Source organism: Puntigrus tetrazona, chromosome 16, assembly GCF_018831695.1.
Source record: "Puntigrus tetrazona isolate hp1 chromosome 16, ASM1883169v1, whole genome shotgun sequence".
NCBI classification, from domain to species: Eukaryota; Metazoa; Chordata; class Actinopteri; order Cypriniformes; family Cyprinidae; genus Puntigrus; species Puntigrus tetrazona.
In genome coordinates this window covers 14,985,962-15,009,015 of record NC_056714.1, presented here as the reverse complement: position 1 = coordinate 15,009,015, position 23,054 = coordinate 14,985,962, and the positions used below count along the sequence as shown (strand labels likewise).

At 37.6% G+C, this 23,054-nt stretch overlaps 1 protein-coding gene across 1 annotated transcript in view; it reads left to right on the top strand.

Annotated features, from left to right (window-relative positions):
• Positions 1–23,054, top strand: part of si:dkey-246i14.3 (ephrin A4) — a 44,922-nt gene that overhangs the window by 6,447 nt on the left and 15,421 nt on the right. The window contains exon 2 of the mRNA XM_043261164.1: positions 21,856–22,151. Coding sequence (XP_043117099.1) covers positions 21,856–22,151 — 296 coding nt within the window. The remainder of the gene's footprint in view (positions 1–21,855; positions 22,152–23,054) is intronic.

The window sequence follows — 23,054 nt, the reverse complement described above, 5'->3', positions numbered from 1 at the left end:
TCACTAGGACAGGTCTTTTACTCTCATTGGGGAGTTGTTCTCACCGCTTAGTGTTCGATGAGGAATGCAGGGGTGGATATAGCCGTGGTTGAAGATTCATAACCAAAAACAGTGTTTTGTTCTTTGTCACTGGACTTAACCTAAGGGTGCCCTCTTGAAAATACCTCCAACTCAGTACCTGCGCCAACACTTCAGCGGGCAAACCGAATTACTGCGGGATATGGGGGTTTTACTGTGTTTGTGCAATTGTATTAGCCTGGCTGAGAGATATTGCGTTTCTAGCATCGCCTGTTGTGAGGCATCAAATGTGGACCGGAAATCTTATTGTTTTGGCTTTCAATATTACACATGCAGAATTGTTTAATGGAAAAGCTACTTTCTCTAGGGAAGCACACGTATGCACACACGCTTAGCTCTCTTTCCTGTGTGGGATGTATAGGAAGTTGTGTCTGTCTGAGACCGTGATCTTGTGTGGTGTCCTCCTTTTTCTGCTAATGGACATGTATTACATGAGAGACAGAGAGAAGTCTGATATGCTGTTTAAGCTAGACCCTATATATGTCTGTGCCAGATTGTGTTGTGTTGTCTGAGAAATTCCAACACTTTCTCCAACCATTCTACGACAATCAACTACTCATTCCAGTTTTCCAATGTAGCTAGTTGAGTCTCGAAAAAAGATCAGTGTTTTTAGCATTGAATCTGTGTTTCTGAATATTCCTTGAGCACCAAAATAAAACGATTTATCGCAAGACACTGAATATCGGAGCATTGGCTGCTGAATATTAAGCTTTGCCATTACAGGAATAAAGTGGAAATTAAGTGGTTTATATATTAGGTTTGTTACGCTCAAATAAGAGTGATTGGATTTAGCAAACTTTTCCAAGAAAGAATTTATTGCATATTTTCTACTGTAGAGTAATTTCCATTCCTAAAGTAGATAAAAATGTAGGATTTATTGTCTAAATGAAGAATTGCTTTTATTTTCATTATGAAAACAAAGGGGCCAATAATCATTTATAAGTTCACCAATTTCTGTGAAGTAGCCTATTAGTAGTGAAAAAGTTAATCATAAACCAACCGATAGTCCAGCATTTAGAGTTATCTTTTTTTCTTGGTTATTCATTACCAAAAAGCAAATCATATCACTATTTCATTAGCTGTTATTATACTGCCACAATATATGTGTGTCAGCACAATGTAGGCTGTAAAATGCAGGTATGGAACAATATAGTGTCCTAAAATGTAACCGATTCGATCTCTTGGTTTTTAAACAAACCAAGTAAAAGCTGTCATGTTTATGTAAGTGCGTTGGGGTTTTTTGGCTTTGTATTCATATGTGTGCTTGACTGAAGGGTAGCAGTGTGTGTATAATGGGTGTGTGTTGATTTGTGGTTCAGACTTATCTTCCTGTCAAACCACTTCTTGGTTCTTATCAATAGTGTTGATTTTCTACGACGCTTTGTCATGCAACTTAAAAAGTAGCCATTTGCTTATCTGATTCCTGCATCACCCCTTTAAAGTCAACATGAAATCAAAATTGACCCTATTTTCTTTATCAATGCGTGTTCTTGGCCCTGTGAATGAATCATCAGTGCATGTTCTCCCAAAAAATATTGTATTTCTTCTCTTCAAAGCATATTCTTCCTCTATAATGACTTTCCTTCTTGCTGTTTTCAATAAGGCCTTATTGAAGGTGTGTTATTGAATAATGTTAACCAACAGCCTAATAGTGTTTTTGGGTGTTATTTTTGCATCTTATCAATTAGGTTTCTGTTTTCTAAAAACCATAGTTGGCCAGTTTTAATCTGACTGACGTCATTAACAACAGTTAATTAATGCGGTTCGAAAGACGGATGTGCTCCTATGTTTCTCGAAACAATGACTAGCTGCTTAGTTTCTCTAAAGTCTCACCCTAATTTTAATGCTGTCAGAAATCACAGATGAAAAATGGGTTGCGAACAACATTTCAAGTCGACTCGAAACATTCGTGGATACGCTGTTGACTCATATTTTATTCTGCAATTCATCATTTTTCATTTTTCTAGCGCACGCACAGGCACAGCAGAACATCCAGCAGTCCACTCTTCCCTGCATCAATTCCGTCTTCCTTCCCCCTCTCTGCTGAGAAGGAAAAGACATTTATGCCCATCCTGAATGAGCAGAAAGAAGGCAAGCACATTATGTAGGGATGGCAGGGAGAGAATCAACAGTTTTCAGCGCCTGAATCGGTAGGGGAGCCCCTCTGGGGAAGAAGGGGTGAGGAGAGGGAGAGAGGAAGAGATGTCAGCAGGTATTACTATCACTGTCACTGTGCAGTCGTGGAGAGAAACACCCTCGTCATGCTTACTTACCCTAAAGGGAGAACGTTTGGGGAATGGTGTGAATCATAAAATTACCATATTGGGAGTTTTGTCTATTTGTTTGTATGATTTGTGATGTACTTTTCTAATATTCTCCCTCCCATGTTTTAATAAGTAATAAGCATATATGTGTGAGTGGGTTTGGTTCGTTATTGTAGTGTTTGTTAGATCGAGTTTGAAATTAAATGAGTTAAATCAACTGGTGACGTGATATTCAGCGTTGTTAGTGAAATAAACGTTTTACATCAGTATTGCTTATAAAAGCAATCAAAGCGCTGAAAAGACAAATAATCACTAGAAATCATTTTTTGTTTATTTTGTACATAATTGGACTGTATATTTTACTTAAAGATAGATGTGTGTGCTTGGTGTTGAATATAATGTTTACATCCACTTACTATTATTTTATTGTATATAGTTTCTGTGTTTTATCTTTAAAGGTAAATTAAAAAAATAGATTTTCAATTTAAAATTTGAAAATTAAAATTTAAAATGTAAAAATTTAAATTGAGTTTTACTGTTGTAGACCTTTCTAATTTAATTGTATTTTAAATGTATGTTTTAGTTTGGTTTATTTTATTTGTAGAATTGATTAAATAGAATTTTCTGTGGTTTTAATTTTTGTCATTGTGTGTGTGTGTGTGTGTGTGTGTGTGTGTGTGTGTGTGTGTGTGTGTGTGTGTGTGTGTACAGATTGATGTATCATTGTGATATTATTGCATATGTGGCTCTTGTAGGTTTGTAACATAGAAGCGTGAACATTTGTGCATCGGAATGCGTGTTATTGTTCGAATGTAGATATTCTGTGGGCAGGTGACTTGTAATTTGTTATTATATATGGGGTGTGTGTGTGTGTGATGTGCTGTTGGAGCTCAGCAGATACCTGTAGGGAGGGTCTTGAGCAGAATGCATGGAATGCTGGGTATGGTGCTGCGGTGAAGCCGCGTGTTCACGGGACGCAGCTCCTGCACGTGCAGGTCTGGGTGTGTGCTTCTGATCGACGTGTTCTGATAACCGTCTCAGTTCCTCAAACCGGCAGCGCACGATTCTCCGGTTATTAAACAGATTTGTCCTCTCCGTGTGGAAGCAGAACGCAATCAAAACAAGCAGCGCTGATGATGACTGGGTCCTATTCATCAAGCAGGTCTGGCGGTCAGTGTCTGGAACACACTGAACAGATTTCCTGCAGAGCTCCCTGTACCGTTTCTCATATGGTGGGCAGCTTTGCCATCATTATTGTGCAGACTGTGGGATCAAATGCACTTTTTTATTTTTTATTTTTTTGGTGAAATTATTTTAGTAGACATTGGTCTGAGACTATACAAGACGATATCTTATACTACTACTAGCCCTCCTAAGGTTAATTCTTTAGCAGTTTATTCCTTTTTTCTCCTTTAAAAAATAATCATTTTATTTTAATTTTATATTTAATTAGATTTTTTGTTGAAATGCCATAGTGAGGAGGACATTAAACCTAACTAACTATAATACTTCACTCTGAAATTTCTAGCAAATATAACAAATTGGTAACATTTTAAAGTGGAAAGACGGAAATTTAATTGTGAAAGCTATACTTCAGTATTCTTAAACTTAAAAAAATAAGAAAAATGACACTGTACTTCTACTTTCTCTTGTCCTTTTAATACATTTAGTTACTAATCTTCGCGTAACCATCTGCTGCATCTTTATCATGGTTAGAAACCTAGTGATGAATAATTCTGCTGATTCTTGTGGGGCGTAGCAACCATTATATTTACAACTTTCTTTATTCATCTGGCCACACTATTGTGAGGAGATCATCGATACTCGTACATCAATGTGTCTCCCGCTTTTTGAATCTCTGCTTGGGAGTATGTGAGTGGACAGCTGTACTTGTGTTGAAGATGCCCCTCCTGATGAGTTTTGTAATGTTATCTGAAAAGACGGCACCGGACTGTCTCATTGTTCTAGCGGTAGCTGCTTGTCTGTAATCCTAAATTAAGTGGATAATTCACTCTCTGCATGGGGCATGGGAGAAGCCACGGCTACACAACATGTGTCCTCCTTGAACCCACCCTGGCTCTGCCTCCCCCACGGCTCGGCTGTTGTTCAGTATTGTGTGGGCCGTTTAAAAGAGTTTTGTACTTGAAGTGCGTCCTCCTGTTTACAGACAGCTAATGGTGGCCCTGGTGTTTCACTTCAGCCAGCTGCTTCTGACTGATATTGGCTGAGTTAAATACCATTTATTTTTATTTTATTTATTTATTTTCATTTTAAATTTAGAATGTCATTAATTCACCATTTTGTATGGATTTTACATTTGTTTATTATTTTAATTAATTTTGAAATGATACACTTATTTTAAGGTTTTTTTATTGTATGATTTTTATATTTTTTGTTTGTTTTTTATTTGTAGTTTGTCCTTTTAATTTGAGTTTTTATTATATTTTTGTCATTTTATTTTGTAAATTAATTTTTACTTCAGTTTTTGATTATTCAATTGAAATTGAATAAAATAAAATTTCATTTACAGTTGAAATTATTGCAATTTCAAGTTATTGTTATAATTTTTTTTGTGCCTTCAAACTGTTAATCATGAATAATCGTCTGCAAGATAAGATTTTGTTTACATAATGTGTATATTTATTATGTGTGTATATATAAATACATCTGTATATTTCAGAAAATATTGTTTATATATTTAATATTTTTGGAAATAATATAAATGATATAAATGCATGTAAATACAATGCAATATTTTCAAAATATTTACTTGTATGAGCATGTATTTAAATATGCATAATAAATATATAAATGCGCATGCATGTTATGTAAGTAAAAATGTTGATTTGGAATGCAATTAATCATGATTAATTATTTGCCAGCACTAGTATTTTTGTAATTTTATACTTTTATTTGTAGAAGTCTTTTGTAGTTTTAATTAATTTTTTTATATTGTATTAAAATTTTTATCCTCCTGTAAATTATTTTTTGTATTTTATTTATTGTAGTTATTACATTGCCGTTTTTATTTTATTTAATTTTAATTGCTTTATTAATTTTACTACTTTTATTATACATAATCATACATAGTCCATTGCGTTTTTTTGTTAATTGTTTTGTTTCTCTTTTGTTTTACAGAACACTAATGTGTCGTTTGCGTTCTTGGGTTTTGTGTGGGGCGTTTTTAAATCTTTTGTACTATGTGTGCCTAATGCAGGCCGTGGGTGCTGCTTTTTGTATGGAGCGAGTTCTTCTCTTTGTGCGGCTGAGGCCTTTGTGACCTGAGCATGTTCAGAGGTGCTTGGCTCTCCTCCGGCTCTCCGCCTGGCCACCGCACCACAAAGCTCAAGGCTGCCAAGCACCAGCACTCTTTCATGCCCTTTCAGCTCAGGAAAAACCAATCTGAATTTGAATTTGAAACGTTTTGACAGAGAAAGATGGAGAGGAGGGGCTGAGGGAGAGATAGAGAAGGTTACCAGGAGAGAATGGGATGAGAGGGAAGAAGGAGCGAAGGAGAAGGAGAGGGAGAGAGCGAGAGAGAGGGAGTGTAAAAGAGAAAGGGCAGTTTTGTCCCATGAGATTACAATGCAGTGACCGTGAAAGTGCTTAAATAAACAGTGTGTGAGAGAGGAAGAGCCAGAGGAGGAGAGACGGGCACTGGGAAATGGAGACGAGCGAGAGAGAGGGAGGGAGGGTGGAAGGGAAGGAAGGAGAGAGAGAGAGAGAGAGAGAGAGAAAATTGTTGACAAGGAAAGGAAGTGAGTGCAGAGAGTGGGGGAGGGAAGACTGAACTTTATTAAAAAGCTACAAATTCCACAAATAAGAGAAAGAGTAAAAGAGACGAGAGATCAATGGACCCCCTCCTCCTCTTCAGGGTGATAATGCCTCATGTCTTCTCACTCCGTGTGTGTCTGAGAGAAAAAAAGAAAAGAGCAGGCTTGTTACCTCTGTCATTGTTTCCTACTGAGACGGGATGTTATAATGCAATTTAAAAGCTTCCATCTCCTCTGGACCTGATTTTTGTCCTAACCAGTTGTGACTGCAACAAACAACGGGACATTTTGTCATTAGTTTTGTTTGCACTGCGAAACCAGGTTGAACAAGTGTTCCCAAATATCCTCCAGCAATGTGAAACTCCTAATGTGTTAAAAACTCACCGGTTTTTCTGTAGGTTATTCCATTAGATCCATGCAGTGATCATCTGATGTGGATGTTGTTGTTTCTCGAATCAGATTCTGAAATAATTTTGCTGTTAAAAATTTTGGGATAAATGTTACCCTTTTCCCTCAAATTATTATACACCTTTTTTAGCAACACAAGATACCATGATTTAAACTGTAGACTAAAATTAACGAGCTACATTATAAATAAGTTGTTAAAAAAAGAGGGAGAGACGAAAAACGCAAAGTCCAATAACTTTAGCTGATACACAAGTTGCTAGCAATACACAAGTAACTGGGTCTTTACACAACACCTGGATAGTGAGTGTTGAATGTTTAATGTAAGGTTATCAGGGCATATAAATGTAAATTATACATATAATGTAAAGGTTAATCGAGGGGCTATTTTCCTCAAGTTGATAGAATTTGTTAGGGTCTTAATGAAATGCCTTTAACATACTTTGGTTAAAATTTCTGTTTTTAGCAAGCCGTTTTAATCCATGTTCCTTTAAATGCAAATGAGCTCTACTCACCCCACCCCTCTCTTCCGTAGGATGAGAAAAAAAAAAAAGTGCATGTTGCATCCAATGATCTTTTAAGGTATTTGCCAGGGTGTTGCTATGCGTTTATGAGAGGTTGCTGGGACATTGATTGGATTGGATTGGATTGGATTGGTTTGGTTTTTAAGTGGTTAATAACTGGCAAGTAAAAAGAGCTCGTTTCAAGTTTCTTAATATTCTGGTCCCTAGATATGAATCTGGACACTTCATCAGTGTCGCTGCAGGAGATTTTTATTAATTTATTTAATGGTGAAAATTAATATATTGCAATTAAGCATGAGCAAAAGCAATCTAATGCTTGCCAAATGGTAAGTAAATAAAGCAGTCATGAAGTAGTAAGAAAAGGAATATATTTAGATGGACAAGAAATAAGAAAAAGGACTATAGTGTTCCAAAAAAAAGGAGGGAGAGAGCAAGGGATGACAAAACTTTCTTATCAGGGTTTAAAACAGTTGTACTGCTTAGTATTTTTGTGTAAACCATGACATTTTTATGAAGATTTGTAGATGAATGGAAAGTTCAAAAGAACTGCATTTATTTGTAATGGTGCCATTGCATGTCACGGTTGATCAATGTAAAGCATTCATTACTTTATATAGACTGTACATAAAATGTGTATATATAAATCAAAGGCGCGAGAAGCAAAGTTGTTGCTTTACAGGTGGACGGCTAGGGAGGAAAAGAAAAGAGCCAGAACATGCAGTGAGGGAGAGAGCAATAGAGGAGGGACGTGTGCAGGAAAGAGAAGCAGAAAGAGGCAAGAGTTCCTAGCCTATCAAAACTGTGACCCACTTTCGCAATGATGGATGCCCAAAGCCAGCTCAGATTTATCGTTATTGCTTATTTGCTTAGCAGGCGCCCTTTTCAGCGCGAAGCGGGGTTGAACACTGGAGCATGTAACTCCGGTGGCTGCTCGCCCTAACCCACTTACCAGCGACAGCTGGGCCTGCAGACCAGAGAGGGGCCGGCGCACCGCAGACCCCTACAGCTGCCGCTATGCCAATCCTACAGGCAGACACCTGTCTCCCAACGCGCTTTCCATTGTGTCGTCTTTCCTTTCTTTACTTTTTTTGCCATCTTTCCAGACCTTTTAAAGACCCCTGAGGAAAGGCTCAGTCGGCTGTACAGTAGCTAAAGGAGGAAGTTGTATTTAAAGCGAAGGCAAAAAGGGTTTTAAAACAGCCAGAACCATCATTAGTCTGAGGTTTGGAAGTGGCGATGGAGGAAAGGGTGGGGTGAAGAGGGCCTGGCGTAGCTCCCAGCTCCAGATTGGCTGACTCCCAGACCACTGCACCTCTGGCCTTACATACCCCCTGGACACCCACATGCACAGATTCGCATATGTTCATGTGCCCATTATAATGAATATACAACATGTAGGCCAATGGGAAGGGAACCGTGGAATCATAAAAGTCATAAAAATAGAATTTACTGTATCATGTCGGTGCCACTTTGGATAAATTTACTCAAAAGTAGGGCTATATGCTTAACCAAATTGCGGCATTAACTAGTGTCTATGACTTCTTCTAAAGGAAGAGTCCACTTTTTTATTTGGAAATAGGCTCATTCTCCAACTCCCCCAGAGTTAAAAAGTTAAGTTTTACAGTTTTGGGATCCTTTCAGATGATCTCCGGGTCTGGTGATAGCGCTTTTAGCATAGCTTAGCATAGATCATTGAATCTAATTAGACAAGTAGCATCGTGTTCAAAAATGACCATAGGGTTTTAATATTTTTTTTTATATTTAATATATTTCCTAATATTTATGACCCTTTTGTAGTTATATTGTGTGAATATGAATAGGTTATATGGCGGGAAATAAAACGCTGCGATTTTTCTAGGCCGATATGATTAGGAACTATCCTTTTTTCCGGGCGTAATAATCAAGGAAGTTTGTTGCCCTACCATAGCCGCAGCAGGCACAGTGATTAAGTGACATGTCACTTAATGTTAATGTACATGACAACTAAAGTATTTTAGTTGACTAAACAGAAATTTTAGGCAGCGGAGTAACAAGTTATTTCAAGTTGAAACAACTACTTTTTGTAGTTGTAGTGGATTTAAATGGTGGCTAATGATTTTAAGGTCAGAAATCAAAAGGCGCGATCCCAGTTCATGCGTTTAGTTTGTACTTGGTTGTTCTTCAACTTAGAAAAAAAAACATCTGACATCATTGTTTTTTGACTTCATCTGACATGGCTGTTAAGTTTTTCCTCAAAAAAAAAAACATTTCTTTGAGACTGAAGAAAGAAAGTTATGATGTGGGGGTGAGTAAATTATCAGGACATTTTAATTCTGGAAGTGGACTTATCCTTTAATAGGGTCCAATGTTGCTCTGTGATCTACTGTGATGTTTTGTTTTGGACCCCGCTGACGTTCATCACACGAACAAAAAAAAAATATCATCAAAGAAGAAAGAAGGTTATACAGGTTTGAAGTGGCGTGAGAGGTCAGTAAATGATGACAGGACTGTGGATTATCATTTTTAGGTGAATGATCTCTTTGCACCCTTCCCAAAATGACACTCTAATTGTAGCTTTTGCGCTCCACTGGTGTTTTATTAGTTTATAATGAACAAAACGAATCCCTTTTCTCATTCTTTTCTTTTTTTTTTTTTTTTTTGCTCTTGTGGTTTCTTTCACAACCTAAAGTAGGTACTACGTTTCTTTCATGGTATTAAATGGGTGTAAAAGCCTATAAAAGAGCTTTACAATGCTTGGGGTTATTCACTGAAAAGCTATTATTTTATGTAGGTATTAGCTTTATCTGTATTCAGCAAGAAAAGCAGCCAGTGTCCACTTCAATAGTAGAGCATCAGCACCGAGGTTCGCATCGAGGCTGAGAAGGCCATTTGCTAATCTTCCTCTTTCAGATCCTGACTTATGCACACACATACACGTACACACACACACACACACATACCATGCTAAAGTCATCCCCTCCTGTTCTTTGTAGTGCTGTGGGTCCTGCTGACTCTTGGTGAAAGGGGCGCTGTGCTAACAGGCAGAAAATAGACCCGGCTCTCTGTTTGAGCCCCGGCCTCAAGAGCCCCGGGCTGCACCGTTGCCCAGTGATAAACGCATTTGAAAACAGGGGGCACACAAAGTCTTCCGGTGCCTGGCTAAATGCTAAACACCCCCCTCATTCATACACATACACATGGCGCATTCCTTTTTAGTCGACTTTACAAACCTATCTCCTGCAGCTTTGCCGAGGAGCAGCCAGCATCCGCGCTCTGAGCGAGGCTGAGCTTCTTGGAGCACAGAAACAGCTTTTCACACACGTTACACCACTGCATGGAGATTTCAGGAGCATGTAGGTCACTCTTTAGTGTCTGCGTGTAATGTATTAGCTCGAATGGGTGAATGAACAAGCCTAATGAACGAATTAATGAATTGAATTAAGGGACAATGAGTCTCGTTTGCTAATCACACATACATGTGTATTTGAGCGTGAAGCGTGCATGCGAACGTTTTTTATTTCACACAGATATCACGATTCAAGCTTGTTAACATTTTGAAACCGGAAAAAATGTAAAACTCTATGCAAAACAAAACACACGCAAACAACTCCTGAAGGTCTTAAAAATGTAGTTGTATGAAGATTCTCGCGTGAGAGACTCCATTACTGAAATATAATTTTAAAATGAAAAATTAATAAAGTAACAGTTTATGCTGCCATTGTCCAACAGCAAATTATCTAGAAAATATTTTAAAATACACATTTAAATGCAGATTAGTGTGTGTATGTGTGTGTTTAGTTTTTTTTTTCTTTTTATGAATGCAATAGAATAAAATATCTTTTCACCTCAAAATAATTCATAATGATTTCAAGTCCATTTAATAGCCTAAAATTGCTTTCTAAAAGCTGTTCTCAAACTTATTTGGCCTCCCAGAACCTTATTATGAATTATTTATTCATGTTGGAGTACTTAAATTTATTTGTTTTAGTTTTTTTTATAAATATCTTCTTTTTTTATTTGTTTTATTTTATTGGTTTTTATAATCAAACGTTTTAATCTGAATATGGGCACTTTTTTTTTTTTTTTTTTTTTTTTTGGAAGACCCACATTTATAAACCCGTTCATTAGGAACCAGAAATCTGGCATTTCCCGCATCGCTTTTTCACTGACCAAAGGCAATTCCCCTGCGTTAGTTTTTATAAAATGCCACAGACAAACGAATACAGCTTAGCTCAGTCAGTAGCGTTTGTCTTTGTCAAGTTCTTCTCAGCATAACGATAGAAATTAATTTTCCAGGGTGTAGTTACAGCTTTCCATGCCACAAAAGCCTTGTCCTGAAAAATGTTAAAATCAATATCGCGAATTGCTGCACCTGCAGAACAACCTTGTTCTGTCCCCACAAAGGTAACTACGGCTTGGTGCTGTTCTTTCAGCTGGAACGCGAGCGAATGAACCTGCCTTATCTCGCTCATAAACTCTCATGCATTATAAGTGAATAATACGTTCCTCGCAGGAACCCGCAAGATTGTTTAGTATGTGCGGAAAGCCAGCACCTCACAGGAAACAAACTAAGCCCCTAACCACATGTGGCCCCACACCTGGCGCCTTTGGAGAGATAGAAAGAGCCACGCAAATGCTGGCACCAAAAAGGAAGCTTAAGGTCAGGAGTCCTGTTTGTTTCTGTGTGTGCGCGTTTCCTTGTTTCCTCCACCACACCGTAGAATAACATCTATTAACAAAGGGTTTGGATCCTGCTTCCCAACACTTTAGGAAAGCGAGGGAGGGATACGAGACCTGAAGGAGGCAGAGACGACCACTTTAAGAACGTCATACAGAGCAGCGCACAGGAAATGGTCACAGAAAGAAGGATATCGTTAAGGGGCAAATAGGGGGGTAGCGGATGGCCAAAGCCGGAATCCAAGTAGGCGTTTGTCCGAACAGCCTTAATAGTAAGGTTAGACACAACATGGCTGGATGAACAAACACACACGGTCTGAAACGGTTGAACACATCAGAGCAGCGTGAAGAGCTTAGCGCCTGTTGGGCTAGCGCTGGGGCTAACATGGGGTTTGGGGATGCGCCACATGCTGGAGCTTAGGTGGGTTTATCGCAGGAGGGGGCAGAGGAGAAGGACATATTTGTGGCAGGGTCGGTTTTTTTCGTGAGGCGGTCTGAATGTGTTTTTGGAATTGCGAATGTTACAGTGGCTGTGCACGGCTGCCTTCATCTGGCTCACAGTCCCTGAAGTCTTCTGCTTTTCTCTGCATAACTACTCTGTATTTAGAGTGTACTAATCCAAAAAGACAAAAAGCGCCATGAATAATTTGGTTTGTGAAAAAACGTTGTTTACAGATTTGGTTACAAATCATTTACAGTGCTCAATTTTCGTTGTTGAATCACATTACGGAAAATGTTCAATGATTTATTCACTACTGAGAAGTAACTGTGCCTAACTAAAACCTGTCAGTCAGATTCTGTTCTTTTTAGGTTTGTTCTTGTTTCGACAACGTGTATCACATATCCCAACCAATGCGCTCGCTTGCTTTCCGTAATTGTATACGTCATGATATTCTCTGCACAATAGCGAATGAGGAGGAGAAGAATCGTTCAAAAGTCTTTATTTTTGTTCACGTAGCACACAAAAACTGTAGCTTGATAAAATTATGGTTGTTACGAGGACTATTTTACTAATGTCTTTGCTATGTTTCTGGACCTTGATTGTGGTAAGACCTTTGCTTTCTATGGGAGGTCAGATAGCTCTCTGGTTTTTTTTTTTCAGAAATATCTTTAATTTTCTGAAGATAAATGAAGGTCTTATGGGTTTGGAACGACATGAGGTTGAGTAATTAATGGCTGAATTTTCATGTTTGGGTGAACTATCCCTTTAATTCAAGGATTCATTAAACTGATTAAATGTGACAGGAATCTTTTGTTACACTATATTTACTATTTTTAGATAAATGCTGTTCTTTGAACTTATTATTGAACAAATAATCCTATTTAACAACAACAACAACAAAATGATTTCAACACTGATAATAAAAAGTGTTTCTCGAAGCAAATCAATGTATTAGAATGATTTCTGAAGAATCATATGAAGACTGAAGTAATGACTGCTGAAAATTCTGGAATAAATTCAGGAATAAATTACATTTTATTAAATTAGAAAATAACAGTATTGGTGTGCGTGTTGTTTATTTTTTTGGGGTGTTTTTGTTTTGTTTTTTCCTGTATTTCTTTTGTCTTACAATTGCAGCCTTGGTGAATATAAAAAGCTACACATAAATACCAGGTTTTGGAATAGTAGTGTATAATATTTGTGAGTGTGCGCATTTCTCTGTTAATCATGAAAAAGAAGTAATTAATCATAACATTTAAATTGCTGGGTTCGTGAGAGCATCTGTGACTTCGCTGGTCTTGAATCTTATGGTGCAGTGATGCTCAACTGGTTTTGCTTCAGGACCAGAATTTTTATTGGACATCATTTGGCAACCAACCACAACACCAAAATTGTTCATTATACGAAATTAAATTTTAATGGTATCATGCTTTCGGCAGCCATATAATTTGCTGCACAAAACTCATTGCGGTTGTCACAAACCATGTACCATCTATTCATGTAATCTGGGTCATATTTTATTTATTGTGCAGTTGTGTTCATGCTTTTGGTGAATAAGGGCATGCCATGCAGCCTGTCCATTTTAGGTTTTGTTAGGATTTGAGTAGCTTCCACAAGAGGCACTTGAATATTTTGATTAGAAGCATACCCATAGACAACATCCAAAAAGCATTTTCTCCTCTTTCAAAAAGCATATTAATTTTGTTACTTCCGCTATGCATGATTGCATCGCAGAGTAGTTTGTATTTAGCATCTTTTTTCTCTCTCTCTCTCTGTTTGTGACCGTCTGAACAGACCTATGAGAATCCCTGGTGTCTTTGTTAACCCTACAGTGCTGTAACGTCCCACGGTTTCATGATTTGAGTTCTTCTCTGTTTCGGTGGTTTTGAAGTCTTCTTTCAAACAGACTCTAACAGGGCTGCATCTGCAACGTGGCTGTCAAACCCCAGAGACTAACGTGACCTGATGAGAGGGAGAGAAAGGGAGCGAGAGATTGGCAGAGAGAAGGCAGAAGAGAGAACATGCAAGGTTGAGGGTTAATGGTGAATATGAGGACGACTTTGATACAGGTCGTATGCACGTCACATGAAATATTTCTGAGTTAAAATGGGGGTGGCAGCCAAAGGAAGATAGAGCGACTGGATGAAAGAGCGCTGTTGATATTGATCAGGAAATATAGATAAGCAAATATATTTTACTAAATGAACGCAAAAAATAATATTTAAAATCGTATTTACTTTAAAAACGATATAAGGTTTTCTACGCTGTTCAGTGAGTCTAGCTGTTATGTGTTTAAATATTTATTTTTAATGAAAGAATTCACAAGTGCATTGAACACAGTAAGCACGCCGAAAGAAAAATCCAGCATTTTTTTAAAAGCATCTGACTGTGTGCTGTTTTCGATAGTGATGGGGGGCGTAAAAAGTAGTTTGGTAGAACAATGTTAGAACATACACATAAAAACCCAATCGTCGTAATGACTAATTTTGACCGAGGAAAGGTGATCACTTAAGTTAATTTTAAGTTTAGAAGCCAGTAGTTCTAAATACTGTGAAATTTATTCAAAATAATATTTCACTAAATGAATATTTCCTAAAAGATATCAGTAAAAATCTAAATAATTTTGTTTCATAAACTTAACCCCTTTGTTTAAAACATTAACCTTGACTTCTTATGGTTACCTGCTAGCTAACTAGCACACGTGTGCTAGTACAATGAGACACTATCACTGCATCAACAAGTGTCAATACTACTTAAAGCGGTATAATGTCTCAATACGTCCATCCTCGACTTAACCACAGTATCTACATTTCAGCACATGAAAACAATGACAGAACATAACAGAAACATCCTAACAATAAAGATCAACACATTTCCCTTATGAGAATCTTTTCCAAAAGTCACATTTAATTTACACATTTACTTTCCTTATCTGATTCTGAAGCAAAGCATGATATAATAAGTTACTCAGCTTACACTTCAGAAAACTTGCAATGCTGTAATTTTTACGTTGAGTCCAAACCAGACTTTAAATTGTGAATGCTCTACTTGCTGCCATAAACACCTCTGATTGGGCACTGAGTATAAAAAGGCTTCTTTTTTTTTTTAATAAAATATTTTTCTTTTTGATTTAAATCACCTTGTTTGCTCATCTTTCTGTTACTCTCTGTGATGGAGGGATGAACCATTGACTGAAAGTGCAGTGGAGCGTTGGATCCCCTTTGGGGAAAGAGTACGCTCTTTTTCTTTTGTTCTCTCTCACTCATTCTCTTTCTCACCCCTCTAGCCCCCTCGACTCCCCTCAGATGCTTCGCCTGTTGCCAAGGTCTCTAACCGTTTTTTTTTTGTTTTGTTTTTTTCCACCCTTTCTGCTCCTCTCATCCTTTGCTCTGCATCCCTTCTTCCCATGCTGGTGTCCTCCTTGGAAGAGTTCAGCTTGGCCGAGCGCACCGGCCCACCTTGAGTCTTAACCCCTCAACCAAATCCTCAATTTTTGCAATAACACTACAACTTTCTCTCCTTCAAAACATATTGTCTTCTCAAAATTTTCCAAGTCCTTGTCTTCACAGATTTTTTTTATACCATACTGTTGGCCGCCTCGGGGCAGCTTCACATAAATATGCCCTTTCCTCATTGGATGGAGTTCTTACAAGGTTACTTTACTTTTACTGGTGAAGGTCTCTCACCTTCACCAGTCCTGAAGTTCAAGGAGCCAATCAGCTCACCTGCTTCAACCCAACCCCTCGCACCCCCCTTTCCTTTCCCAGCATGTTGTCTTGTTTTTCTGTGGATAGCCTGGCATTGTTGATCAATTATCAGGTCCATTTAGCAATTATGTTGCGGCGTACAGTAAGACCGAAACGGGATTGCGTAGCTCATTTGGTATGCTCGCCTTGTTGAAACTGCTCTGTATTCCTCCGCCGTGGTTGTGAAATTGTTCGTGTTTTAATTATTCTCTTTTATAAAGGGATCAAAGGTGCCGCTGGCAGGGTCGGCCCCTATTTTCATTCATGTTCGTGCTCCGGCGTATACTCCCACACAGTTTTTTTTTTTTAGGTTTACTATGAATATGTTCTATTATTAAAATCGTGAAGCGCCTGCTATAATGGTATAATGACTCCAGTTTGGCTCCAGCACCGCAGGATTTAATCAGACACAATATATGTTGTAGACATTATGTGGATCTTGTAGGATAATCTACTGTGTCTGTATTTAATCACTTAATGATTTAATCATTTAAGATCTCATGCCTTTTTAGTATTTGTTCATGCATAGCAGGTCTGTGGAAAAAAAGGGGGAGGAATTATATGCTAATTAATTAAAGGGATAGTTCAACCCAAAAAATGTCAATTATGTCATTTACTTATTCATGTAATTCCAAACCTGTATGACTTTCTTTCTTTTGTGTAACACACAGGATAATCTTTTGAGGAATGTTGCTATAACCAATTGGTTACAATTGAATTTTATTTTATGGACAAAAATACATTAGTAGAAATGTGGGTAAATATATGAAAATGGAATTTTCAGTTTTGAGCAATCTCTTTAGTTGAATTAATCCCAATTAACTGCAAAATAACTGCAAATATCATTATGTTCTGAAAAGAGTGTATTGGATCTGGGCAGCTCTTAAAGTGACCGCAGTCTAATATGACTGCTGTCTGTCATTCATGTCATTCATAATAAAACAAAAGTGAGAAAATTTTGACTAAATCAATTTGGTGAGTTAAATAACAAGACATATATATTTACTTTACAATGTAATTTTTTTTTTTTTAAAAAGTCTATGGTGTTAAACATGAATATAGATATCATAAAGACCTAATTTAAGAAAAAATAACTGTATCATGATATATAACGTTACCTTGAAATAAAATACTTTTATCATGATATAAGAATTTGCTCATATTGCCCACCCCTAGATGGTGCATTAAAGTTTCAGATGAAAACATGATAAAATTGTATTATTCCTGTGTATTTTTAATATTAATATGATTTTATTTGTATTTTATTGACGTTTGAATATTTAATTTTAATAATTCATCGTGGTCCACAGTCCGCAAGCAACTCATTTTCTAGCTTATCAGTCTGTCTGAGGTAGATGTGGGCCTGTTTACATGAGTTTTTTTTATTATTAGATTATTTTAAATCGTAATTAAGCACACAAAATGAACACATTCAACTGACAGCCCCTAGTGCGTGAATCTGTTAAATATCTATTCTTCTTCAGTAAACCGGGAGTTGTTTTTCATTATTATTCATGCATCCATCGAAGTGTATCAAGCCCAAGTCCAACGGCGGATCTCAGTTCGAGGGAAGCAGCCGTATTATCAGCGTGCTGAATATGACCGTGATTACCACATAGTTTACAGATCCCTCCCCCCACTCGTTCTCTATTACTCAGGGCATTTTCATTTTTCAGACTACCTGACAGAGCCTGACACTTTAACCTCTATCTGCTGATTGCTTTGTGTCTCCCGTCCCTTACAGCTCCCTTTTTCCCTACCTTCTTACTCTCTGTAACCGTCTATAAAGTAATGCGTAAATCTGCAACTCCATTTGCCAGCTTTTAGTAACGCGTGCAGGGCAAGTCGTTCTACATGCTTAATTTTAGTTGGCGGTTCATTAAAGCTTTTATTTTCTCGTGTACATGTATTTGCGAGCGTGTGGGTGTGTTAATTGAGACGTGTTATGCGGCTCGGGGGTGTTGAACGTAGCACAAAATTGATCATAAGGCCTTGTCTGAGTTACGTTTGAATGACTCCTGATCGATTTGGGCTGTCACGGAGATTGATCACCAATACTCAGTCACAGCTATCGATCAGCTCGCAAGCTTGTGTCATCGCTCGAGTCGCTGCGGAAGACGAGAGGGAGCCATAAACACATTCCCTTCGCTTGTTTATTGCGCTTTCATCGCCGCCTCACTGTAAAAGAGATGTGTGCTGAGATTGGAAGCTCGGCTACATGTAATTACCGGTGTCTGTGAATTATAGCGGTTTGAATATTTTAACTAGAGTATAATGTTGTCTGACACTGTCAAAGTTCAGCTCCAGCACTCGCATTTACACAATGCTGTAATTACACGATTTAGTCTTGCTAACCTTTTTTTTCCCAGAAAGTTTAACCTTCCAAGCGTTCGAGTCTGCAGGCAGGCTGTGGTTTTGCAGCGCCTTCATCGTTATAACTTATGTACATTAGTAATTGCAGAGCATTACCCGGCGATTTGAAAACAGTCTTTTTGTAGTTGGTTTGTGAGGGTTACACTTTGTGGTTTTTAAACTCACGGAACACGAAAAAATGTCATTTAAATATTTAATTTATTTTACATTCTTAATCAAATACACGCATACAGCGTATGTACATGTATAATAACATTTATAATATTTTCCAAATATATGAATATGGTTATTTTATATTATATGAATATTTCATATATAAACTGCATTTTTATTAAATATGTACATGCATGTGTTTTATATATACATAATAAATTATACATAGCATGCACACACATACTACATAAACAAGAATGTTTATTTAGGATAATTTCAATAAACCAATGCCTTCACATGCTGTCTGAATCATAAATATACAGCCATGTATATTTATGTATATAAATAACCATTTAATAACTATATGCTGTGTATTGTATGTATAGCATACAGCCAAAATAGTATAGCTAAATATCTTTTATACATTTTGACTTTAATAAAGCTTCCCCAAAAAAGACAAGAATCAACTTGTGGGACTCTATTTTATATAAAAAAAAACGAAGCACTTGAATGCAACAAACTTATAATTAAAACTTCAGAAGTAGCATATAGAAAAAGTTGAGATAGCACAGAAGGCAGCATAAACTCAAAAACACAGATAACCTGTGACAGTAAGATTCCAGCACTGAAGAAACTTTCTAGATCACAAATGCAACAACATCCAACGGTACTAATTTGCCATCTCAATGTGTTTTTTTTTGTTTTGTTTTTTTTTTATCTCACAACTGCTACTTTATAGCTTGCAGTTTTTGTATCAACTGTGACTTTATTTTAATCTTTATCTCGCAATTACCCATTTTATCGTATATACTCTAAGGCAGTAATATACCAGTATTATTCCCATCACTGCATATAGTATTCACACCAGGAAAGATGACAAAAGCTATATTGGCATCCACATTAATGAAAGATAACTTTTTGTTTATTCAAATCATGCGCTGCGTTTAAATCGTCTGTCACTTTAAATTTAAAATGTCTTTAAAGTGAAATTTCACCAAAACGTGAAAATCTAAAAAATCTAAAAGTTATTTCAAACCTACGTGAATTTCCTTCTTCAACCAAACACAAAAGATCAGTAACCAAGCAGTTGGTGCTGGTCCCCGTTGACTTCCACTTTATCATTCATCTTGCTGGAAAACAACACTGTTCTGAAAGTGATTCCAACCAAACATCATTATCATTATAGATATGCTACGGATTTCCATTTTACAATCAAATTAGAATGATTATTAAAACATCTATAGATATAGTTATCATCCTTAGTATGAACGGCTCTTTATTCCCTAACCGATAAATAATATCCAGTAGCGATCTCTAATGCAGTTAAACATGCAAACCGATCCTCAGATTAATTTCTAAATGCATTATCCTATGAAAAACAAGAGAAAAGGTCAAACAAACTCCATTTATTCTGGTCTGCTGTTCATTCATTCAGCTGTGACACCATAAACGCTCGCCACATGAGATGATTGTTCCTTCAAATGGGCCTGATTGATGAAAATTACATTTGCTTGACAGCTAATTAGCAACTTATGGATGTCTCATCACTGACCAAGCTTGCAGTATTTTGTAAATATGACATTTGCTGTCAGATCTTGGATGGACGATGACATAATGGTTTGATGGAGATGATCTTTATCTTCATCTCCAATCAATGTTGATGGTTTAATATGACCTCTGTCAGACCACATCTTGTGTTTTCTGGCTTCTGTAAGGAGTTTACGCCCCAGGTATTGAGGTAATTTCTAAACTAGGTCATAGACGTTGGGTCAGATACCTAGTTTACTCTCTAACTTTGTCTGTTTCTCCCTCTGCTCTCCATCTGTTTTTCTCCCTTGCTCTTTCTCTCTCTCTCTCTGGTCTGGAGTCTTTCATTAGCCTTTTTCCGTCGTCTCTCTGTCCACCCACTTAACTCTGGATAACCCCCCTCCTCATTCTTCTGCCCGTGTGCGCTCCCTTCCTCCCTTCTTTCCTTCTCAGACTTCCTCTGCCTCCTTCGCTCTGTCGCTTCTTCACAAAAGACTCCCGGTGACAGACCTGGACCGGCCGCCTCGCTCTCACATCCTGTCTTTTCTCCTCCGTGGCCTCCTCTCATCCCTCGCTCGCGTTGCTTCTCTGGAGCACACGTACGTTCACTGTGAAGAAAGACCAATTAAAATCCATCTTGTCTTCTTGCTGTCTCCCACCAAACTCTCTCTAGGGCCACTAATTAAAACAGAACCCTTTCTTTACCTCCCTCCACGTGTCTATCTCTCCGTTCTCTAACCCTTCTCTCTCAGTCTTCACCTCTCTTTCTGTCTCGCTTCGTCTCTGCTGCTCTTTTGCTCTGGTTCTCACCTGTTTTTCCACAGTCTGTAGTTGATCTGCACTTCTTAACTACATGTGAACTTCAGCTGCAAACTTTTTTTTCTGTCTGACTGCCTTTGTTTTTCTTTTCTTTATTTCATTTTCTGTCTCCCTTTCCTTCTTGCTATCCATCTTTTCCATTTTCATTTTGTTTCTTTGTGTTTCCTTCTCCATATTTTTTCTCTCCATTTATTTTTGTTAATCCTTTCATATTTTCATCCTTTGTTTTATTCACTGCCATTCTTTCTGTTGTTTTCTGTCACTCTTTCTGTCTGCCCTATATTTTTCTTTTTCTGTCTTTCATTTCTATCTTTAATCCTGTCATTTCTTTCTTTCTTCTTACGTTTCCCTCTCCAGCTCTCATTCTTTTATCTTTTATTCATTTTTTTTTTCTTATTTCTCTCTCGTTCCTCTTTCTCTTTAAAGGTCTCTTTATTGATGGTGTCTTGTACACGCTTCCTTTTAAAGTCAACAATGTGTAAACAAATAGGAACGTGAATTTATTTACCAAGCCACTAAGGGCCATTCTATGCTAATTCTTCCCCTATTAGTGCAACTTGACTTTTGACTTTGTGTGTGTGGCAAGCGAAGAATGAAAGTCTCGCTAATTAGCATGAAGCTGTTATTGAGAGCCATGGTCCGTATCTGCTGCTCTGTGAATCTTTTGACCTTACTGAAATCCTCATGGGTTTCTCTTTCCCTTCAGCGTTACTGTGCACCATTGCTCCAGTAGCCTAACATAAAACTTGCCTAATTTACGTATAGCTTGCCTAACTTTAATCTTTATTCCACAGTTAAACATTGCCGCTGCATCCTTCTATCCATATCATCGGGTACTAAGTAATTTTCTGACGCGTTGAAGCGTTTGTTTCCCAGCAGTGACTGTGTGACTGATCGCTAACTCTTAATAATATTCTGTGAAGCGGCCAAGCGAGTGTGATTCAGTGCAGATCTTGCTGACGCATCTGAAATCTGTTCCGTGGACTTGGAAAAATGCCATTTTTAATGATTGTGGCCATGAATTTCTCTGATGATAGAAATACACCCTCTAATATACCCTCTCTTTCTCTCTCTCTCTCCCTGTCTTTCTCTCAGGTTAACAGGAGATGATTACTCTGTCCAGGTCAATCTGAGTGATTATCTGGATATACTGTGTCCACACTATCCTGCCGACCACCCGTCGAGCGGCCCTGTGGAGACTCTGGCTCTCTACCTGGTGGCTGAGGGCCAGTTCAGGGGCTGCGTGGAGACTAAAGAGGCCATTAAGAGATGGGAGTGCAACCAGCCGTTCGCTCCCTATGGCCCTGTCAGATTCTCTGAAAAGATCCAGCGCTTCACACCCTTCTCCCTGGGCTTTGAGTTCCTGCCCGGACACCATTACTACTATAGCTGTAAGTGAGCTGTGGTGCTGGAGAACGTACACTAAAACGTCAGTCATGGTGACAGCTTAACCTTGAACAGATACATTTGTACTAATTATGATATCGCCTATGTTATGTATATAATGTTATGAAAACGCAGGATTTAATTATTACATTGGGGAGCAGGAGCTGGCTGTGCTTTTGCCTTTATCTGCTTGTGTGTCTTATTTTGTATGTTTATTTTTTTTTATTTATATGAATATTCAGAAGAGTATAAATGAAAATGCCCCTTTTTTTGCATTTGGCTCCGCCCTCATCCTCTCGGCTCGAGAAAGGAAGGAAAGATGGTCTGTGGCCATAAAATTACATGACAGTTTTCCTGTTTTTACAGCTTTGGTTTCAGGCCAAAGCTTTTTAATTCCCTCCTCTCATTTCTTCTGTCTCCCTCTCTCTGGGTTAGAAAAGCGCACAAGGCATTTTTCATTAATATTAATTTGGGGGGAAAAAAATATAAATATAAATAAATAGTTTGTTGTTGTTGTTGTTGTTGTTAAACCTGTGGTCAATGATAGAAGGTATTTGACCTTTAGAAAATGTTGACATTAACCTCAGGAGGTCAAACTAAATATGCGGGCTGTTGATATGAGATATGAGTTGCATATATAGGTAGTGTTATGCCCTTTGTAATGTGCGTGGTTGTGCACAAAATATAAAATATATGGGCTAAATATTAGGCTTTTGGTCATTAAAAATATTTCTTAAAACCGTTTGCACTAAATAGTAATAAGAAAATAGTTCTTATGATAGGTAATTGGATCCCGCTAAATGTTAGGTGGCCTTAACGACTTTGTACTTATATTTGAATTAATCATTTGGTACAGTGCACTTATTGTGTACCTACATGTTTTTGCATTGTACTTATATTTATAAAAA